At 57.1% G+C, this 21,721-nt stretch overlaps 1 protein-coding gene across 11 annotated transcripts in view; it reads left to right on the top strand.

The window, feature by feature from the left end:
- AGRN (agrin) overlaps positions 1-21,721 on the top strand; it is a 97,768-nt gene that overhangs the window by 45,615 nt on the left and 30,432 nt on the right. For all 11 annotated transcript variants that reach the window (XM_086860946.1, XM_086860945.1, XM_086860943.1 and 8 more), the window contains 7 exons: positions 3,815-4,030; positions 5,809-6,033; positions 8,615-8,839; positions 10,489-10,695; positions 15,923-16,144; positions 19,546-19,740; positions 20,570-20,770. In XM_086860946.1, the coding sequence (XP_086717072.1) occupies positions 3,815-4,030; positions 5,809-6,033; positions 8,615-8,839; positions 10,489-10,695; positions 15,923-16,144; positions 19,546-19,740; positions 20,570-20,770 (1,491 nt within the window). The remainder of the gene's footprint in view (positions 1-3,814; positions 4,031-5,808; positions 6,034-8,614; positions 8,840-10,488; positions 10,696-15,922; positions 16,145-19,545; positions 19,741-20,569; positions 20,771-21,721) is intronic.

Genomic DNA, 21,721 nt, shown 5'->3' with positions numbered 1-21,721 from the left:
GGCAACTTCTGGGAGAGGCCTGGGTGCCCCTGCCCTTCCCCAATTAGCCAGAGGACAGGAGCCCCTCGTTAACCTCGGGTTCTGCTCCCCCTGCACCAGGAGCTCCCTGCGGATCCAAGGAGGAGCCTCAGAGCCCCCTGAGCTGCAGCCGAGGCTCCGAGCCTGGTTTTCCCTGAGCCTTGATCTCTTCCCAAGGCCCTTTTGGCTGGGGCAGAGCGGAGGAGCTGCTGTTCCTGCCCACGGGATCCCTCTGGATGCAAACACTGCCGGGAACTATTTCCAGCGACACCTTTGGCTTCCCCATCCTCTCCAGGAGATGCTTTTATTATTATTTTTTATTACAGTTGTTATTTATTATCCTGCTCCCGCTCCAGCGCTGCTGAGAGCCGTGGAGAGGCTTGGCTGGAATTCCAGGGGGGACAACGATCCCTCCTTTTATTCCCTGCTGCTTCCCCTCATCCCTGGCAGCTCAGGAGCTTTGGGAAAGGGCAGCTCCGAGGTTTTTTTGGCTGCAGCCGAGTGCAGATCTCGCTCTGTGCCAAATTCCTCGCTGTGCCCCGAGCCTGCAGCACGGGGGTGACGGAACCGGAGCTGGGATTTGGATCCAGGCCCTGCCCTCACCTCCCAGGCAGCTCTGGAGCTCAGGATTAGCGGGGATGAGACAAAGGCAAGGCTTTCAATCCGAAAAAGGAGGTTTAGATGGGATCTTGGGAAGGAATTCTTTCCTGGGAGGATGGTGAGGGCCTGGCACTGGTTATTCCATGTGCCTTTCTTTTCCCATCCCTTTTCCTGCATTTTTTCTCCCCCCTTTTTTCCCCATGTTTTCTCCTGCTTTTCTCCACCTTTTTCCCCCACCTTCACCGCTTTTCCCGCCTTTTTTCCCTCCCTTCCCCTCCTTTTCCCGCCTTTTTTGTTCCACCTCTTTTTTCCCGCCTTTTTATCTCTGCCTTTTTCCTGCCTTTCCTCCCGCCTTTTTCCCACCTTGTTTTGCCCCGCCTTTTTTTCCCCCACCTCTTTTTCCCGCCTTTTTTTCCCCACCTCTTTTTCCCGCCTTTTTTTCCCCACCTCTTTTTCCCGCCTTTTTTTCCCCACCTCTTTTTCCCGCCTTTTTTTCCCCACCTTTTTCCCGCCTTTTTTTCCCACCTCTTTTTCCCACCTTTTCCTCCCCTTTTTTCCCCCCCTTTACCCCCCACCCTCCTTTTTCCTCTCCCCTTTTTTTCCCCTTTCCCTTCCCCTCAGAGTCAGCTCTGTCTCCCGTGGCGCTGCTCCCAGCTCCATTCCCACTCCCCAGCCCCTTTCCTCGGGATGAATCCCGCAATTCCCGTTCTCCTGGACCCTCCCCTGGCCCTGGAATTTTCACACCCCGTCTTCATTTAACACCAGCCAAGCGAGGGAAGGAGCAGCGCTGGGAAGTGCGGCAGAGACTCCCACTCCACCCAGGGCTCTCCATAAAAATGCTGAATCCCTTTGGATTCCGGGCGGGAGAGAGGAGAGTCCTTTTCCTTTTGATTTCCCGGGATTTATCTCCTGCCGGCTTCGCCGTGGCAGCTCCGGAATCTCCAGGCAGTCAAAGGCAAGCGCTGGGAATTGAAGTGTAAATGAGGCGTTTGATTTCGCCTTTTAGGATTCCTCTGTTCCCTCGTTCTGTAGGTCAGGCTCTGCTCTGACGGGTGGGGCAGGAACACCTCCAGGAATGGATGGAGCTGTCCCAGGAAACGGGGAAAATGCATTTCAGGGAACGATCTCCTGGAAAAGGCTCCCAGGGATGTCCCAGAGCTCCAGAGGCGTTCGTTCAACCCTCCCAGGGATGCAGGCTGGGATTTTGGGATGGCTGTGCAGAGTCTGTTTGGACTCTGATCCTTCTGGATCCCCTCCAGCTCAGGATATTCCATAATTCCGCGATTCCCTGATACTTCCCTGCCCAGCTGCCAGTGCCAGGCTGTGTCCCCGGGCACCTCCCGGTGTCACCTGTCTGGAGTCACCTGTGCCCTGCAGCAGTTCGGAGCTGGCTGCTCTGATAAAGAAATTCCCGCATCCCTGATTTCCTCGGAGGCTCCAGGCTCGTGGTGCGGCTGCTTTGCATAAGCAGCGATAAATAAATGAGCGATAAATAAATAAATGAGCGTGTGGGGGAAGGTCTGGCCCGCTCCCAGGCAGCTGAGGACGAGTTCTCCTTCCCTCGACTTCCCTCTCCCTCGCCGGGGAGTGAGAAACGCCTTTGGGGTGTGGAGAACTCCAGAAAAGCTTTGGAGGGAGCGTCCTGGGCTGCTGGAAATGCTGCTGGGTGCTCACCTGGGACAGTGCGGTCACCTGTGTGGGCATTGTGGTCACCTCTGTGGTCACCTGTGTGTCCCTGTGTGATCCTGTGGTCATCTAGCCCCTGTGGTCACCTGTGTGAGCACTGTGGTCACCTGGCCCCTGTGGTCACCCCTGTGGTCACCTGTGTGTCCTTGTGTGATCCTGTGGTCATCTGTGTGGGCACTGTGGTCACCTCTGTGGTCACCTGGTCCCTGTGGTCACCTGTGTGATCCTGTGGTCACCTGGGACAGTGCAGTCACCTGTGTGGGCAGTGTGGTCACTTGGCCCATGTGGTCACCTGTGTGGGCACTGTGGTCACCTCTGTGGTCACCTGTGTGTCCCTGTGTGATCCTGTGGTCATCTGGTCCCTGTGGTCACCTGTGTGAGCACTCTGGTTACCAGGGACAGTGTGGTCACCTGTGTGGGCACTGTGGTCACCTGGGACAGTGTGGTCACCTCTGTAGTCACCTGCTCCCTATGGTCACCTGTGTGACCATGTGGCCACCTGGCCCCTGTGTCCCTGTGTGATCGTGGTCACCTGGCACTCTGTGGTCACCTGTGTGGGCAGTGAGGTCACCTGGGGCCCCATGTCCCCTGTGTGTCCCTGTGTCCCCAAGGTGTCCCCGTGCACCCTGCGTGTCCTGGTGTCCCCCATGTGTCCCGGTGCCCACTGGCTCTCCCCGTGTCCCCCACATGTCCCTGTGTCCCCTGGCTGTCCCTGTGTCCCCCTGGCTGTCCCCATGTCCCCTGTGTGTCCCCACATCCCCTGTGTGTCCCCACATGTCCCCATGTCCCCCACATGTACCCATGTCCCCTGAGTGTCTGTGTCCCCGCAGGCTGCCGGGGGATGCTGTGTGGGTTTGATGTCCCTGTGTCCCCCGTGTGTCCCCGTGTCCCCCGTGTGTCCCCACAGGCTGCCGGGGGATGCTGTGTGGGTTTGGTGTCCCCGTGTCCCCCTGTGTCCCCTGAGTGTCTGTGTCCCTGCAGGCTGCCGGGGGATGCTGTGTGGGTTTGGTGTCCCCATGTCCCCCACATGTCCCCATGTCCCCTGTGTGTCCCCGTGTCCCCTGAGTGTCTGTGTCCCCGCAGGCTGCTGGGGGATGCTGTGTGGCTTTGATGTCCCTGTGTCCCCTGTGTGTCCCCATGTCCCCCACATGTCCCCATGTCCCCCGTGTGTCCCTGTGTCCCCTGAGTGTCCGTGTCCCCGCAGGCTGCCGGGGGATGCTGTGTGGGTTTGGTGTCCCCGTGTCCCCCGTGTGTCCCCATGTCCCCCATGTGTCCCCATGTCCCCTGAGTGTCCGTGTCCCCGCAGGCTGCCGGGGGATGCTGTGTGGGTTTGGTGTCCCCGTGTGCCCCGTGTGTCCCCATGTCCCCCATGTGTCCCTGTGTCCCCTGAGTGTCCGTGTCCCCGCAGGCTGCCGGGGGATGCTGTGTGGGTTTGGTGTCCCCGTGTCCCCCGTGTGTCCCCATGTCCCCCATGTGTCCCCATGTCCCCTGAGTGTCCGTGTCCCCGCAGGCTGCCGGGGGATGCTGTGTGGCTTCGGGGCCGTGTGCGAGCGCAGCCCCTCGGAGCCGGGCCAGGCCTCGTGCGTGTGCAGGAAGGGTCCCTGTGCCCCCGTGGTGGCCCCGGTGTGCGGCTCTGACCACTCCACCTACAGCAACGAGTGCGAGCTGGAGCGCGCCCAGTGCAACCAGCAGAGGAGGATCAAGGTCATCAGCAAGGGACCCTGCGGTGAGTGGGGCTGGCTGTCCCCAGGGGCAGGGACACCCCGGGACAGGGACACCCCGGGACAGGGACACCCCGGGACAGGGACACCCGGGACAGGGACACCCCGGGACAGGGGGAGTGGGGCTGGCTGTCCCCAGGTGGGCAGGGCTGGAGTGGATGGTGGCAGGGCTGGGAGCAGGGGGACACTGGGATCAGCGGCGCTGCCTTGGGGGTCAGCAGAGTGCAGCAAGGAGGGAAAATAATGGGAAAACAATGGAGGAATGATGTAGAAATAATGGAGAAATGATGGGAATATGATGGAGGAATGATGGAAAAATGATGGGAAAAGATGGAGGAAAGAAATGATGGAGAAATAATGGGAAAAGATGGAGAAATGATGGCCTCAGGCTGGGCCAGGGACACCAAGGCTGGGAAGGGACACTGAGGAATCACCAGCTCTGCTTTAAGGGTCAGCTAAGTGTGATCAGGAGGGAAACTGATGGAAAAATAATGGAAAACTGATGGAAAAATGATGGCCAGGGGCTGATCCAGGGGCGTGTGACAACCCTGTGAGGAGCATCTCTGATGTCCTGGGGATGGGGACAGGGCTGGTGGCAGAGGACAGCGAGGAATCCGGGAGTCAGCTTTGGGAATCAGCAGGGTGTGATCAGGAGGGAAAATGATGGGAAATGATGGGAAAATGATGGACAACTGAGGTGTGTGACAATGCCTCTGGGCAGGAAACATCTGCCACAGCTGGAATTGGGGGCTGGGTGTGCTGATCAAAGCTGATCAAAGCTGATCAAAGCCCTTCCCTGGGCTGGCATTCCAGCTGGGAGCCCGCAGCTGTGGGAATGAGCCCCCTCCAGGCTCCTCAGCTCCCAGGAAATGAAGTTGACCTTTCTGTCTGGCTCCCAGTGAATCCACACCCAGCTCTCCTGCTGGGATTCCTGCACGGGAGAGGTGGATTTCAAATAATAATCATCAGGAAGCGACAAATTAAGGGGGGGATAAAGGAATTTGTCGGCGAGGAAATTGCTCCTTGAGCTCTTCTCTGATTAGAGTTTGCAGGAGGGGCCTTGAGGACCCTGGGTTGGTTTTCTGGAGCTCCCAGGGAGCGTTTGCAGGAAAAGAGGGTTCGGGAGAGGTGGAGAGGGTGGGAAAGGAGAGGAGAGAGGAGCCAGGAGGGGAGGGAGCTCCTCCTGTGCTGAGGGTTTGAAATGATCCTCGGTGGGCACTGGGGGTGATGGACTTGCTGTTCAGGAGCTGGGAATGGCTCTGCCTCTGGAATCTGCTGGAGCTGGTGGAAAATCATCCACTGCACCTGGATTGGGGTGTTTGGAGGGATGGATTTGGGTAATATCAGGATATATCAGGGTTACCCCAAGAGAAATTGGACATCTCGTGCCGTGCTCTCACCATGTCCCCTCCCCGTCCCTCAGGCTCCAGGGATCCACTGAACTGGTGGAAAATTATCAATTGCTGCTGGATTGGGGTGTTTGGAGGGATGGATTTGGGGAATATTGGGATATATTGGGGTTATTCCATGGGAGGGACAGGACATCCCGTGCCATGCTCTCACCGTGTCCTCTCCCCATCCCTCAGGCTCCAGGGATCCACTGAACTGGTGGAAAATTATCAATTGCTGCTGGATTGGGGTGTTTGGAGGGATGGATTTAAGGGATATTGGGATATATTTGGGTTATTCCATGAGAGGAACGGGGAGACCCGTGCCGTGCCCTGACCCGTGCTGTGCCCTGGCCCCTGCCGTGCTCTCACCGTGTCCCCTCCCCGTCCCTCAGGCTCCAAGGACCCCTGTGCAGAGGTGACCTGCAGCTTTGGCAGCACCTGTGTCCCCTCCCCGGACGGCCAGGCCGCCAAGTGCGTGTGTCCCTCGTCCTGCGGCGGCGTCCCCGAGAGCCCCGTGTGCGGCAGCGACGGCCGCGACTACCGCAGCCTGTGCCACCTCAACAAGCACGCCTGCGACAAGCAGGAGAACGTCTTCAAGAAGTTCGATGGGCCCTGCGGTGAGGAGGGACTTGAAATGTCTCGGGAGTGAAGGGGTTACAAATAAAACTATCCCTGGGGTGGGGATTTTGGGGGAAGGAGCGGCAGGAGAGGGGGTGAGGAGGAACTTGGCCGTCAGCTCAAGAAGGTTGGGCTGGGCTGGGAAGGGGCGGTGTGGGCAGTGAAAGGTCACTCTGGACAGTGAAAGGTCACTCTGGGCAGCTGAAGGTCACTCTGGGCAGCCAGTGGTCACTCCTGGGATCAGAGCTTCCCAAACCGCTCCTGGGATCAGAGCATCCCAAACCGCTCCTGGGATCAGAGCTTCCCAAACCTCTCCTGGAATTAAAACATCCCAAAGAGCTCCCGGAATTAAAGCCTTCTGGAATTAAAGCATCCCAAAAGGCACCGATCCCAAAGTTTGAGGGGGGCTTCCTCCTCCTCCTCCTCCTCTCGTCCCTGGCTCATGGATGCCGGGATGAGAAGCAGCTGCATCCATGAGGAAATCCCAGGATCAGGCAGGACACACTCCAGGCTGCTGGCTCTCCCTGTGGGAAGCAGGGTGGGAATTTTGGGGCCGGGCTGGGAAGCTGGGAGAGCTTGGACTGTGCTCCCACAGCTCAGAGCAGGGTGGGAGCAGGAGGTGTGAAGGAGGGGCTGTCCTGCTGGGAGCTCCGGGATTTTGGGGCACAAGATAAGATTGGAGCCTCCAGGAGCGCCTGGTTTCAGCTGGGAATCACCGGGAGCTCAGGAAGGGCTGCAGGATCTGGAAGTGCCTGAAGGAATTTGGTTTGCTGTAAGGTTTGGGATGTGCTTTGGGATGGAGGGAATCCCTTCATTCCAATGCTAAAAGGGACAAATCCAGCTGGGATCATGTCCCAGCCCAGCCTTGAGGGACAAATCCAATTGGGACCCTGCCCTAAACCATTCCTGTGGGATGTGGGGATGGCAGAAAAGAAGATCCCAATTCTTGTTGTTGTTTTTTCCCCTTGTCAGCCTGGGGCTGTGCCCAGTGCAGGGATTGCAGGGATTAAAGGGTGGGAATATCCCCCGGTGCCTCTGGAATCGCAGACGAGGAATCAGCACTCTCCAGGTGCCTGCTTGGCAATCCTGTGGGGTTAGGTGCAGTCAGCACCTGTTTTGCCCCTGGTTTTGGAGTCCTCAAGGGAGATCAGCTCAAAGATAAACCCAGATTAGAGCCTAAACCTGGATTAGAGACATGAGGCACGACAGTCTGGGCCCTGGCTCCTTCCAGGGCTCTTCCAGCACTTTGGGAAGCCTGGGAGGGATAAAAGAGCAGGATGGGAGTGCCAAGCGTCCTGCAAACATTCCTTGGACTCAGAAGGTTTGTCTGGATCAGGAGAGAGGCAGAGGGGTGTGAGGGCAGCTCAGGATGGGGGAAAATGTTGAATTTACCCCAGGAGAGAGGCAGAGGGGTGTGAGGGAAGCTCAGGATGGGGGAAAATGTTGAATTTATCCCAGGAGAGAGGCAGAGGGGTGTGAGGGAAGCTCAGGATGGGGGAAAGGCTGAATTTATCCCAGGAGAGAGGCAGAGGGGTGTGAGGGCAGCTCAGGATGGGGGAAAATGTTGAATTTATCCCAGGAGAGAGGCAGAGGGGTGTGAGGGAAGCTCAGGATGGGGGAAAGGCTGAATTTATCCCAGGAGAGAGGCAGAGGGGTGTGAGGGCAGCTCAGGATGGGGGAAAATGTTGAATTTATCCCAGGAGAGAGGCAGAGGGGTGTGAGGGCAGCTCAGGGTGGGGGAAAGGCTGAATTTATCCCAGGAGAGAGGCAGAGGGGTGTGAGGGCAGCTCAGGATGGGGGAAAGGCTGAATTTATCCCAGGAGAGAGGCAGAGGGGTGTGAGGGCAGCTCAGGATGGGGGAAAGGCTGAATTTATCCCAGGAGAGAGGCAGAGGGGTGTGAGGGCAGCTCAGGATGGGGGAAAGGCTGAATTTATCCCAGTACTGTTCCCATTGGAAATGGCCTCAGCAAGGAGCAAGTCCTTCAGGGCACAAAGGAAGGTTTGGGGAGGCTCTTGGGGCAGGGAAGGAGCAGAGCCTGGGAAGCAGCAATTTGGGCATGGAATGTCAGGAAGATTAATCCACAAACACCAGAGGTTTATGTCCAAAAAGGAGACAGAGGAGTCCTTTTACTTTATCTGAGTAAAGGGAGAGGCCATGGGCCATTCCCCTGGGGTCTCTCCAGTTTTTGGAGGGCGCAAGCCTTCCTTTTATCCCAATTTCCTGGCTGCAGGTCCCTCTCTCTTTCCCATTGGCTGAGGTCCTTGAGAGGCACAGACCTCCCGGAATGCCTGATACCAAAGATTCCCCTTTTAATTTTTAATTCTTAAGGAATTTATGGTTTTCTCCTATTGTCTCTTTCGCCTTTCAACATCCAGTTTCATTTACCGGCAATCCCACAGTTTGTTTGTAAAGGCAAATATCCTTTTTTCCATTCACCGGTCAGTGGAAACCATCCCATTGTTTATTTCATCTCTCAGCACTGGTTTTATTTCCCTGTTTGTAAAGACAAAATTCCGCTGGGAATGACTCCGTGCTGCCCCTCCCTCCCTCCCTCCCTCCCTCCCTCCCTCCCTCCGCAGACCCCTGCCAGGGCGTCCCGAGCGAGCCGAGCCGGGTGTGCCGGGTGAACCCACGGACGCGGCGGGCAGAGCTGCTGCCCCGGCCTGAGAGCTGCCCCCCGAGCGGGGACCCCGTGTGCGGCGACGACGGCGTCACCTACGGCAGCGAGTGCGCCATGGCGCGCTCGGGGGCCCTGCGCGGGATGGACATCCAGAAGGTGCGCTCGGGGCAGTGCCAGCAGCAGGGTGAGTGTCAGTCCTTCCAAACCCCCTTGATCACGGGCAAAGAGCCTCCAGCTAACTCAGGTTAGAAAGGGCTGTGTTTATTCATCGTCCCCAAAAGGCGTGACCGCCCCCAACAAGGTTCTCTCCCCTCTATTTATCTCCCAGATTTGTGCATCCCGTGCATGTGCATGACCCCAGTGTCGCTAGAGGACACAGAGAGCGAGGGTTCAATCATAAACAGCAGCCAGAGATTTATTTTCAGGAGGCAAAAGTTTTTATTTTGGGGTTCTCAACCCTTTTTATGAGGTGTTTCCATACAGGTTAACCTGACTGGTACAAGGAACAACACCTCCCTCATCCCATTGGTGGGACAAGAGAAAAACACTCTCAGAACATCTGTGTCATTGTTTTGAGAAACCAAAACCTTGTTTTCACAACAGCCTTTGAGAGAGAAAGCTCCCAAAAGACTTTCCCTTGAAGGATCAGGTCAGCCCCTGAGAGCCTGAAGCTCTCTCGGGTTCAGAAGATCATGTCCACACCCCAGCAGCTCCCACCCACTCAGCATTCAAGTGAAGCTGTCAGTGCACAGCTCTTCTCTTGAATTGGGTCAGTGATCTCAAATCGGGTCAGGGTCTCAGACTGGGTCGGTGGCCTCAAAGGATGAAGTCAGGAAAGTCTTCCTCAGGTCCATGCAGGCTCTGGCAGGATCCAGGCCCTGCTTGGTGATCGATCAGTGCAGAGCCGTTGTTCTCACCAGCTTCAGTCTGTTCCTATAACAGCTCCCTCCACTTTCTTCTGTGAACAAGCTCATAATTATAACATATAATTAATAACAATGTGGCAATTAGCTCTGGCTTAAGCATCTAATAGTCATTAACTTGCCATTTGCTTATCTGACTTATATCTTGGTCATTATAAAGTGCTTCTAAGTCTTAGCTAAAATCTTAACTGTTCAAAAATCACGATTCAAGTGCCTCGGCATCCTCCTCCTCCTCCTCCTCCTCCTGTGTCGGAGCTCAGCAGCTCCGGGCAGTGGGAACATCCCCTTGGTGCCCAAAGAGGCTGCCTGGAACAGAGGCTGGAATAAAGTAGGGATCTAATAATAATAATAAATAATATAGAATACGGAATGCATAATAAACATTAATTAATAAATAAATAATAAATAAATAGTAAATAAATAATAAATAATTAAAGAATAAATAATAGAGGAATAAAGTGGGGATTTATTAAAAGGCCTTCCAAGGATGCACCTCGGGCAGTGCAAGAGCCCGGCTGAGGCTGCACCCAAGCTGGACCCTGGGTCAGGAGTTTTCACCCCTTTATAAGTTTTGGTCCATGTCCACATCGGGGTTAATTGCCCAATCACAGCTTCAGTTAATGAAGTCCCATCCTCCCAGTTTGCTCCAACAATTCACTGTTTACACTTTCTGGGCCTGAAGCTGTCAGGTGTCCTTGGTTCTGGGGCTGGAAGGGATTGTTTTAACAATCCTTTTAGTTAATTATCTAAACTGTGAGGAGAGCTTGCTCCCAGTCCAGGTGAAGTCCAGAGTTATCCCAGTGCAGTGCAGGGTCTGGAAAAGACGAGAGCTGAGAGCTGAGGCCGTGCCCTGACCCCCATCCCGCGGTGCCGGGCTGGGTGTGAGCGCTCTGGCCTGTCCCCACCACAGACAAGTGCAAGGACGAGTGCAAGTTCAACGCCGTGTGCCTGAACCGCCGCGGCGCCGCGCGCTGCTCCTGCGACCGCATCACCTGCGACGGCGCCTTCCGACCCCTGTGCGGCCGCGACAGCCGCACCTACGGCAGCGACTGCGAGCGCCGCAGGGCAGAGTGCCTGCAGCAGGCCAGCATCCCCACCAAGCACAGCGGGCCCTGCGGTGAGCACCGGGGCCACCGGCCGGGGACACCGCGAGAGAGGTGCTGGGCATGCCCAGCCTCCAGGGGATGGGGGGCCTCAGATTGTCCCAGGGAATGGGGGGCCTTGAATTGTCCCAGGGAATGCTGGGCCACAGATTGTCCCAGGGGTGATGGTGCTCAAACTGTCCCAGGGAATGGTGGTCACTCCTGTTCCATGGGGGTGGTGGTCCTCAAATTGTCCCAGGGGATGGCGGTGCTCCAATTGTCATAGGGGTGGTGGTCCTCAGACTGTCCCATGGGGATGATGGTCACTCCTGTTCCATAGGGATGGTGGTGCTCAAATTGTCCCAGGGCTGGTGGTGCTCAAATTGTCCCAGGGGTGGTGGTCACTCCTGTCCCATGGGGATTCTGGTCCTTGCTGTCCCACAGGGATGCTGATCCTCAAATTGTCCCATGGGGTTGCTGTCCCTCCTGTCCCATGGGGATGCTGGTGTCCCTCCTGTCCCATGGGGATGCTGGTGTCCCTCCTGTCCCATGGGGATGCTGGTGTCCCTCCTGTCCCATGGGGATGCTGGTGTCCCTCCTGTCCCATGGGGATGATGGTGTCTGTCCTGTCCCATGGGGATGATGGTGTCTGTCCTGTTCCTTGGGGATGCTGGACCCCAAATTGTCCCATGGGGATTCTGGTCCCCCACCCACCCTTGGCCCTTCCCGGCTGGCTCCAGGCAGGGTGGGATGTTGGGAAGCTGCAAATGGATTCCTGCTGAGCAAGGCAGGGGCTCAGCCTTGCGAGCAGCCGGCCTGGCTTGTGGCTGGTTCCGTGTCCATGTCCCTCCAGCAGCCCCGGTGTGTGCACGTCTCACTGTCCGTGCTCCTGTCTCTGTCCCATGTGGGGGACACCCATTTGTGTTTGAACCAAGTGTCTGACGTCCTGCTGGTTCCTCCCCACCGCATTCTCTTCAATCCATGCCATCCATTGCTCCTCCAGGGTAGTGCCAGTCTCCAAACCCTTCCCACGCTCTCCCTTCCATGCCTGCCTGCTTCTCCCAGCTCCAGGTGCTCTCCGCCGGGAACTCTTCCCTCTGTGCTCTCTCTGGAGCTCTCACTGTGTCTTTGTCTCATCTCTAGGAGAAGCTCCCCAATGGACCTTTCTCAGGAGGATGGGATGGGATGGGGCTTTGGATCCTTAGGATGCTGGGAATGTCCGGTTTTAACATCTCCCCTGGGAAGTGAAGGAGGTTAAAGCAGCCACGGCATTGATTTGGATGAGTTACAAGTTGTTCATTTCAGCTCAGTTCGGTTTTCCCCACCTCTGGAGCTGCGTCCTGTTCTTTTAAGCTTATGTTTAATCAGGTATCAGCTGGTCTGAGCCTCCCAAAGTGCTTGGGAATCAGAATCCCACACTGGGGATGTGCTTTGTTGGCTTTGTGCTCCTGCTGGAGGCTTTCGAGGCTGCCAGACCCAGCTGCTGGAAAAGAATTTGTCAGGCTCCCAAAATCGCACTCAGAATAAGCACAGCTGTTATTTTTAAGCATCCATTTCTCTGTGTTTCTGCTGGGGGAATGGCTGGGAGTCAATTCCCCAAGTTTTCCCGGTGGGAAGGGCTGTGATCCTGATCCCAGGGGGGGATTTTTTGCAGCCCTGGCTCCCTGGGCTCTCTTTAAACCTTCCCCTGGCCTCATTGAGAGGTTAAAAGTTCCCAAATTTCGGTGATGAGCAGGGAATTCGCGCTGCTCCTCAGCGTCAGCCACGCATCATTTCCACCGTGTTCCATGGAAAAAGGCCAGGAGCAGCAGGATGTGGCCCTGGTGCACCTGCCATTCCTCCCTCCATCTCCTTTCCTTTATTCCAGCTCCCTCCCCACTCCAGGCCAGCATCTGCTTTCAGGAGCTGTATCCTGCTGGGATGGGAGCAAAAAATGGGGGAATGAATCAAAACCAGGGCTCAGTCTGCCAAAACCTGGGATTGCAGTCCCTGAGGCAGCTCCAGGCAGTCCTGCAGCCCATCCCCAGGAGGTGTGAGCAGATTTTTTTATCCCTGTCAGCTCTGGAGAGGAAAAGGAGAAGCTCTGAGTGTCTGGGTGCTGTGGGAATGCAGAGCAGGGAGGGGCCTGGCAGCGTTTGAACCCCTGACAGCACCTGCCTGAGAAACCCTGAGCTCTCTGCTGCCTTCTCCAGCACCTGGGCCAGCGACACAAAGCCAAACAAAACCATCCAAGCCTTGTTTGGAATCCTTCTCAGTGCCACAGCTGAGAGAGAAGGGATGGGATGAGGCTGAAGTGGGAGGAAAGGAAAGGAAAGGAAAGGAAAGGAAAGGAAAGGAAAGGAAAGGAAAGGAAAGGAAAGGAAAGGAAAGGAAAGGAAAGGAAAGGAAAGGAAAGGAAAGGAAAGGAAAGGAAAGGAAAGGAAAGGAAAGGAAAGGAAAGGAAAGGAAAGGAAAGGAAAGGAAAGGAAAGGAAAGGAAAGGAGTGTCTGTCTTTTCCTCCCTGTCTCTGCTCTGCGCTCCTCTTTTTCTCCCTCCTCTCTCTCTCTTTCCTGTTTCCTCTGTGTCTTGTGTTTTACAGTGTTGCCTGTGTGGAGGAAGGAATTCTGTCCTGGCACCACCCTCCTGCTCCCAGCCCGGACATCTCTGCTGGGAGCTCGGCTCTGCCCCTCCTCCGTGGCCAGGGCCTCTCCTGGCCTCCTCTCACTGCTCCCACCTCTCTCTAGTTTGGCCTGAGAGCCCCCCAGGATGGAGAGCTTGCCCTGGGGGGTTTGTCCCATCCCTCGCCCCAAACTCTGCCTGCTGGAGTGGAAATTGCTGGGCTCTTGTCCGATGCTTGCTGTGCCTTCGAGGCAGAGTGGGAGCAGAGGTGGGTGCTGGGAGCCCCCTGCTCCTCAGCCAGCCCCTCCCGGGGCTGCTGCATCGCTCTGGACTGCTCCTGATTGATCTTCCCTCTCCTTCTGCTCCCAACTAACCAACCCCCCTTGCTTCCCCGCCTCGTCCTTCCCGGAGTTCCTGCTGCCCGGGGCTGCGGCGCTTCTCCCCATGCTGTCCCGGCTGTGTGTCCTGCTTGTCCCTGAGCCCAGGAGCTCCACAGGGATCCCAGCTCCCTCTCCCAGGCTCACAGGAGCTGGCTGTGCTCGTGGGTGGCTGTTCCCTGGGAATATTTCCCTGTGCACTATTCCCGGGAATATTTCCCGGAGCACTGCCGGGTATCAGGCATGGACTGATGGGCTCAGTGCCTCTTCCCCATGGGCATCCCCAGCTGGGCTGGCAGGAGAGCTCAGTGTTCCCTGGATATTCCCAACATCTGGGATTCTCAGATCCCTGGGCTTGGCTAGGTGTCTGTTCAGAGCCATGGAATGCTTTGGGTTGGAAGGATCTTAAATTATTGTCCCGTTCCAGCCCCCTGCCGCAGGCAGGGAACCTCCCACTGCCCCAGACTGCTCCGAGCCTGGTCTGGAGCACTTCCAGGTTCAGCAGCAGGTAAAGGATCAGGCCCTGGAATCACCCAGGGTGCAGAAAGAGAGTTGGGCTTTCCCTGTGCCTCAGTTTCCCTCCCTCCAGGGTGGAGCAGGGCCAGAACTCAAAGCAGGTCTGCATTAAAGCCCAGCTCAGCAGGTCCTCGTTGCTCCCACCCACAGCAAAATCAGTTCCAAAGCCCCTGAGATGTCTGGAGGTGCCCAAGGCTGCATGTGAGATATTCCAGGCTGGGATTTGGGAATTCCATGTGCTGCATCTCCAGCGTGTTCCTGCTGGAGAAGGATGGGGAATGTCAGGGCCGGGTTCTCCACCAGGGCTGGCCCCTCCCGGTGCTCCCACTCCCATTCCTGCGCTTCCCAAGGCAGGAGGCTGAGCCTGGATCTCAAACCAGGGATTATCTTTGCTTCATGCCCAGGAAAGCTGTCCAGAGGGAATTTCCCCATGGAAGCTGTGTCTGTGTGTTGGGGGACGTGGTTAAGGGACCAAAACAGGAAACAGACGGGGCCTGCTCCCCGGGGAGCAACTCCTGGTGCTGGGGAAGTGCTCGGAGCTGCAGGGACGCTGGGGACAGAGCTGCAGAGGGGCTGGATTGTGTCCTTGTGCCTAAACTGTCCCCCTCTCCCTGTTCCTTTCCAGACCCTTGGCTCTGGGCTGTGACTTGGTAGGTGCTTCCCAGAGAGGCAGATCCCAATCCGGGCGTTCCCAGGCCCTTCCTGGCTGGCTGGCACAGGGCTCCAGCCTGGCTGCTGCTCTGCAGAGCTGCCACCAACGTGCTGCTGCCAGGGGAGGTGCCCAGGGCCGCTCCAGAGGGGCCTTTCCCAGCTCTCTGCTCTGTGCCTGCCTCGCTGCCGGGGCTGGGCTGTGTCTGCTGTTGCTCCATCTCCTCCGGGCCGCATTGTCTGTCCCCCCATGTCCTTGTCCTGTGTCCTTGTCGCTGTCCAGCACCCATGGAACCCGTGGTGTCCTTTCCTCGTGCCAGACCCTGGGCAGCATCCTCTGTCCCCAGCAGCACGGCCACCTCAGCTCCTGGCTGGTGGGGGCATTCCTGGAGGGAATTCTTGGTTGGGAGCTGGGATGAAGCCCTGGGATGTCCCTGCCAGCAGGGAGTGGGACACGGCCTCTGCTCTCTGCTGGCACTTTGTCACTGCTGAGCATCGCCCAGGGGAGGGGCAGGGTGGGGATCACAGATCCAGAGGGAATGCTGCTTCCCAGCTGGGGAATTGCCAGCCCCTGGCAGGCTCAGGGCTCTGCTGGAGTCCCTTCCTGAGGGCTGGCCTGAGGGAAGGACGCGGGATGTCCCCTCCCTGGGAAGAGGAGGGAGGAGGATGGGACGGGGGATGAGCGGTGTGGCAGAACCAAGCGTGTCCTCTCCAGCCAGCTCCTCCTGGGGAACCCCACGAGCTTTTCAGGGAACAGTGTGATCCCAGGTGTGGATCCCAGGGAAGGGAACTCTCCCTGTGCGAGCTTTGTGGAAGGTTCTGCCAGTGCTGCTGCTGCTGCTCCCATTTCCAGGCAGGGGCCGAGGTGGGAATCCCGTTCCCGGCGTGCGGGGGAGAAGATCCCGTGCCTGCTGCCCATCCCTAACCTCTGCCACGCATGGGGACCGTGCTGAGCCGGGCATGGCGGGGCGGCATGGAGGGGCCAGGGGCTGGGCTGGGGGCCAGCCCCGCAGCTCTGCGCGCTCACCATGGCTTGGGGCAGGCAGGTGCCCCCGTGGGACGCTGGCACGTCCCGCTCCGCCACCCGCCCGAGCCACCCGCGCCTCTCCTGTCCCCTCCGCAGACCTGGGCACGCCCAGCCCCTGCCTGAGCGTGGAGTGCGCCTTCGGGGCCACGTGCGTGGTGAAGAACCAGGAGGCCGTGTGCGAGTGCCAGCAGCAGTGCCAGGGCCGCTACGACCCCGTGTGCGGCAGCGACCAGCGCACCTACGGCAACCCCTGCGAGCTGCGCGCCATGGCCTGCGTGCTCCAGAGGGACATCGGCATCAAGCACAAGGGGCCCTGCGGTAAGGATGGGCTGGGATCATGGTACTGGTGGTGATGGCGCTGGCTGTGTCCTCAAAAAGGACATCAGGGTCAAGGACAAGGGGCCCTGTGGTGAAATTTGGGGCAGAAGTTCTTGGTTTGTTCCTGTTTTGTTCTTGTATTGTTCTTGTTGTTGTTGTTGGCTTGTGTCCTCAAAAGGGACATCAGGATGAAGGACAAGGGGCCCTGTGGTAAGATTTTTGGGTGGGATTGTTGTTTTGTTGTTCATGGCCTGTGTCCTTCAGAGGAATGTCAGGGCCAAGGACAAGGGGCCCTGTGGTGAGATTTGGGGTTTGGTGTTGTTTTGTTGTTGTTATTGGCCTGTGACCTCAAAAGGGACATCAGGGTGAAGCACAAGGGGCCCTGAGGTGAAATTTGGGCTGGAGGTTCTTGTTTTGTTGTTGTTGTTTTGTAGTTGTTCATGGCCTGTGTGCTCCAGAAGGACATCAGGGGCAAGCACAAGGGGCTCTGTGGGGACATTTGTGCTGGAGGTTGATGCTTGGTTGCTGTTTCATTGCTGTTTGGTTGTTTTGTTGTTGTTTTGTTGTTGTTCTGTTGTTGCTTGGTTGTTTGGTTGTTTAATTGTTGTTGTTTGGTTGTTCAGTTGCTGTTCAATTGTTGTTCAGTTGCTGTTCGGTTGTTTGGTTGTTGCAGTTGCTGTTTGGTTGTTGTTCGGTTATTGTTCAGTTGCTGTTCGGTTGTTGTTCAGTTGTAGTTGCTGTTCAGTTCTTGTTCGGTTGCTGCAGTTGCTGTCTGGTTGTTGTTCAGTTGTTGTTCAGCTGTTGTTTGGTTGTTGCAGTTGCTGTCGGGTTGTTCGGTTGTTGTTCAGCTGTTGTTTGGTTGTTGCAGTAGCTGTTCGGTTGCCGTTCGGTTGTTGTTCGGTTGCAGTTGCTGTCTGGTTCTTGTTCGGCTGTTGCAGTTGCTGTTTGGTTGTTGTTCAGCTGCAGTTGCTGTCTGGTTGTTGTCTGGTTGTTGTTCAGCTGTTGTTCAGTTGTTGCAGTTGCTGTCTGGTTGTTGCTTGTTGTTTGGTTGTTGTTCAGCTGTTGTTTGGTTGTTGCAGTTGCTGTCTGGTTCTTGTTTGGTTGTTGCAGTTGCTGTCTGGTTGTTGTTCAGCTGTTGTTTGGTTGTTGCAGTTGCTGTCTGGTTCTTGTTTGGTTGTTGCAGTTGCTGTCTGGTTGCTGTTCAGCTGTTGCTCGGTTGTTGCAGTTGTTTGGTTGTTGCTCGGTTGTCGCAGTTGTTCATCCGTGTGCCGGCGCACAGGGAGCGGTGCCTGAGCACGGCTGTGGCGCTGCCCGTGGGCACAGGGGGTTTGGGCTGTTCCAGCTCAGTGGGGGTGGGAGAGGATCGAGAACCCACCCGGGATATTCCATCCCCGCTGAGGGACAGTCGGAATGAGTGAGGAGCTGTTCCCCCAGCTCAGGATGAGTGAGGAGCTGTTCCCCCAGCTCGGGATGAGTGAGGAGCTGTTCCCTGTGCTCGGGATGAGTGGGGAGCTGTTCCCTGTGCTCAGGATGAGTGAGGAGCTGTTCCCCCAGCTCAGGATGAGTGAGGAGCTGTTCCCTGTGCTCAGGATGAGTGAGGAGCTGTTCCCTGTGCTCGGGATGAGTGAGGAGCTGTTCCCTGTGCTCAGGATGAGTGAGGAGCTGTTCCCTGTGCTCAGGATGAGTGAGGAGCTGTCCCCCCAGCTCAGGATGAGTGAGGAGCTGTTCCCTGTGCTCGGGATGAGTGGGGAGCTGTTCCCTGTGCTCGGGATGAGTGAGGAGCTGTTCCCTGTGCTCAGGATGAGTGAGGAGCTGTTCCCTGTGCTCGGGATGAGTGAGGAGCTGTTCCCCCAGCTCAGGATGAGTGGGGAGCTGTTCCCCCAGCTCAGGATGAGTGGGGAGCTGTCCCCCACCACTGCACACCGGGCCTGGCGCTGTCCCTGCCCCTCCCTGCCCTGGGGTGAGGTCAGCAGGATCCATCCCAATCCCCGAGGAGAACCCAAACACAGCTCAGACCTTCCTGTATCACAGAACCACAGAATATCCTGGGCTGGGATCCACAGGATCCCTGAATCCACCCCACCAATCCCACCCTGGAGTGGTGTCAAACACTCCTGGAGCTCTGGCAACCTCAGGGCCGTGGCCATTCCCTGCTCCGGGCTCTTCCATCTGCCCCCTGTGCCAGTCAGGGTTTGCAGCCTGGCACAGCCTGGGCTAAACGGGATTCTCCCAGAACCAAATCTTTGGGATGTTCAGGTGGGGCTGAGCTAATGGCAGATGGATCAAAATACAGATTTCCTGCCCCAAACCTTCATGCTGGGAATCAGGAGCTGGCAGCTCTCATCATCCCCTCGAGCCACAGATCCCTAGCACGGGCCAGGATTTCTGCCACAGAAAAAAATCTCCAGGGAAGGATAAAAATGTCCAGAGCAGGATAAAAACCTCCAGGGCAGGATAAAAACCACCAGGGCAGGAAAAAAACCTCCAGGGCAGAATAAAATCACCAGGGCAGGATAAAAACCTCCAGGCCAGGATAAAAACCTCCAGGCCAGGATAAAAACCACCAGGCCAACAGCAGGAACCGAGCAGGGGGTTTGTGCGTCCTCCTCCTCCCCATTGCCAAGGCAGCAGCTGCTGTGTGAAAGAGAAAATCAGGAAAAGCACCTTGGAGCCAAATTCCTGGTGAAATGACTGGCAGGGAGGGAAGGGAGGTGTTGGGAGGGGAGGATGAATCAGTGAATACCCAGGAGTCAGGGGATGTGCTGGCTGCTGTCTCCTGCGAGGAGGGAGAGCTGCTTGGAGAGGGGAATTTTTACAAAATCAAGGTTTTCTGTGCCCCCAGCCTGGCTGGGAGTGTGCCAGGTGTGATGTTACGCCTGCATATCCAGGAAAACAATCAAGCTGAAGGTGGAATTCCCCTTCCCACATCTTCCTGTGGGAATCTGCTGCCTCTCCGCCTGGAGCTGGTGGCTGATTTCTTGCTCCCTGTAATTGTGATCTCTCCCACTTCTTTGCTGGAACAGCTGTGGTGACAGTGACACTTCAGCCTCTTTCTCCAGGCCTTGATGGCTGTTAGAGGAGTTCTTGCCTTTCTCCTCCCACCCTCTCGCTGCTCCTGCATCCCTTCCTTTCAGCGAGTTTTATTTCTGCATTGGTTGGGTTCCGAGCTGCCTTGGGAGGTTTGGGTGGGATTTTGGGTGGGATTTTTGGGAGGGTGGCGAGGTTGCCCAGAGCTGTGTCTGCCTCATCCCTGGAGGCGTCCGGCTTGGAGCCGCCCCGGAGAGCGGAGGGTGTCCCTTAAAGATGAGCTTTAACTCCAACCCAGACAATTCCACGATTCCTGTGGAATCCCACACCTCCTGTGCTGTTTCAATCCTGATTTCTCCCCTCTCCCTGCACAGACCGCTGTGGCAAGTGCCAGTTTGGTGCCATCTGCGAGGCGGAGACGGGGCGCTGTGTGTGCCCCACAGAGTGCGTGCCCTCGGCACAGCCCGTCTGCGGCACCGACGGCAACACCTACGGCAGCGAGTGCGAGCTGCACGTCCGCGCCTGCACCCAGCAGAAAACCATCCTGGTGGCTGCCCAGGGCCACTGCCGTGAGTGTGCCAGCGTCCCCTGCGTCCCCCGGGTCACCCGCGCTGCTGGAGGCGCAGGGAGAGGATGCTCGGCCCCGCTCGTCCTGCTCTGATCCCACTTTTATCCCGGATTTGGTCACTCGCGCGCCCTGCCCGAGTGACCATCCCTTTAACTTCTGGAATAATTGGATATTTTGGGCTCTCCAGCAGCTTTTTAGCTCCAGCTGGTTTGGGTTTCTCCCTCGCTGGAAATGCCCCCCGTGTTATTTGTCTGAGCCAAGCAAAGAAATTGGATTAATGTCCATGGGGCCAAGTTGGGAATTAGGCTAAAAACGTGTTAACAGCCAGCAGCAGAGCTGAGAGCACGAGGCTCTGTTTGATCCTTTCCCTCCCCTCCATCCCCTGGGGTCAATTCCTCTTTGTTCCTGCCTCCCCTCCCCACTCCCCAGCCGGGGGAGCCGTCTGGGCTAATTTCTTAATGAATTAAAAGCCCTGCTCAGCTTCTTCATTAGGACAAAAGCTGCCATGATGATTCGAGCCTCATAAAAACCTGTGCAGCTGGGGCTGGGTGTTCTGGGGTGAGATTCTCCAAGAATTTGGGGGAGGATGGGTGAGGGTGGCAGCTGACTCCCAGAACAAACCATTAAATGGGATTTTTCCTCCAAAAATTGCTGCTGAGCAATCCAAAACGCTCAGGGTGGGCACCCAGTAATTTGCGGGGTTTAACGAAGGGATGAGGTGACAATAACTGCCCCCTCGCAGGTGGCCACAGGAGCCGCTGGGTTGGCTGAGTGTGTCTCTCCCTGTGTCCCTCCCTGTGTCTCTCCCTGTGTCCCTCCCTGTGTCCCAGAGTCATGTGGCAGCTCCGTGTGCTCCTTCGGGAGCCGCTGCGTGGCCGGGCAGTGCCTGTGCCCGCGCTGCGAGCGCCAGCCCCCGGCCCCGGTGTGTGGCACCGACGGCGTCACCTACGGCAGCCCCTGCCAGCTGCAGGTGGCCTCGTGCCAGCTACAGAGGAGCATCGAGGTGGCCAGGATGGGACCCTGCGAGGACGGTAGGTTGGTCCTGCTGCCCCCACGGCTGGGGGAAAGGGGAGAGGGTTTGTGCACCAGGAGCTTCACTGCTGCCCCCTGTGCCCTGTGAGACCCCAAAAATCCCCCAGAACAGCAGGTCCTGTGCCCTGTCAGACCCCAAAAACCCCTCAGAACAGCAGGTCCTGTGCCCCATCAGACCCCAAACCCCCCAGAACAGCAGGTCCTGTGCCAGCCACATGTCTCTCACTGCCCCCTGTGCCCTGTGAGACCCCAAAAACCCCCAAAACAGCAGGTCCTGTGCCCCGTCAGACCCCAAAACCCCAAAACAGCAGGTCCTGTTATAGCCACGTGTCCTTCACTGCCCCCTGTGCCCTGTCAGACTCCAAACCCCCCAAAACAGCAGGCCCTGTGCCAGCCACATTTCCCGGCTGTCCTCTGTGCCCCACAGGACCCCCAGCACCCCCAGTTCTGTGCCAGCCCCCTTCCAATTCCAATCCCCACTCCACTATCCTAGTTTTTCCCAATTCTATCCAAACCACCCATGGAGCCAGGGCCTCCCCACCCTCACAGGGAGGAATTTTTCCCCTATTTCCCACCTGAATTTCCCATTTTTCAGTTTGAAGCCATTCCCCCTTGTCCTGTCTCTGCATCCCGTGCAAATTTGCCCTCTCCAATGGCATCCCTGGCATCCTGGCCCCTGGCAGGGCTTTGGAACTGGATGATCTTTCGGCTCCCTCCCAACCCAACCCATGCCATGGCTCTGTTGAGCCAGCAGAGCTCCAGGGAAGGTTTTGGGGTCAGCTCTACCTTGCTTGGTGAGCCTGAAAATAAAGAACCCGCTGAATTTTCCCACTGTGGGGAAAGCTGCAGATTCCTGCTGGCACAGGGAGGGAGCTGAGATTCCCTGGCACACGTGGTGCTGCTGGGAAGGACGTGAGAGCAGGGCAGAGCTGAGGAGAGGGGAACAGACA

Source organism: Cyanistes caeruleus, chromosome 22, assembly GCF_971803275.1.
Source record: "Cyanistes caeruleus chromosome 22, bCyaCae1.hap1.1, whole genome shotgun sequence".
NCBI classification, from domain to species: domain Eukaryota; kingdom Metazoa; phylum Chordata; class Aves; order Passeriformes; family Paridae; genus Cyanistes; species Cyanistes caeruleus.
This window is presented reverse-complemented; position numbering and strand designations above follow the sequence as displayed.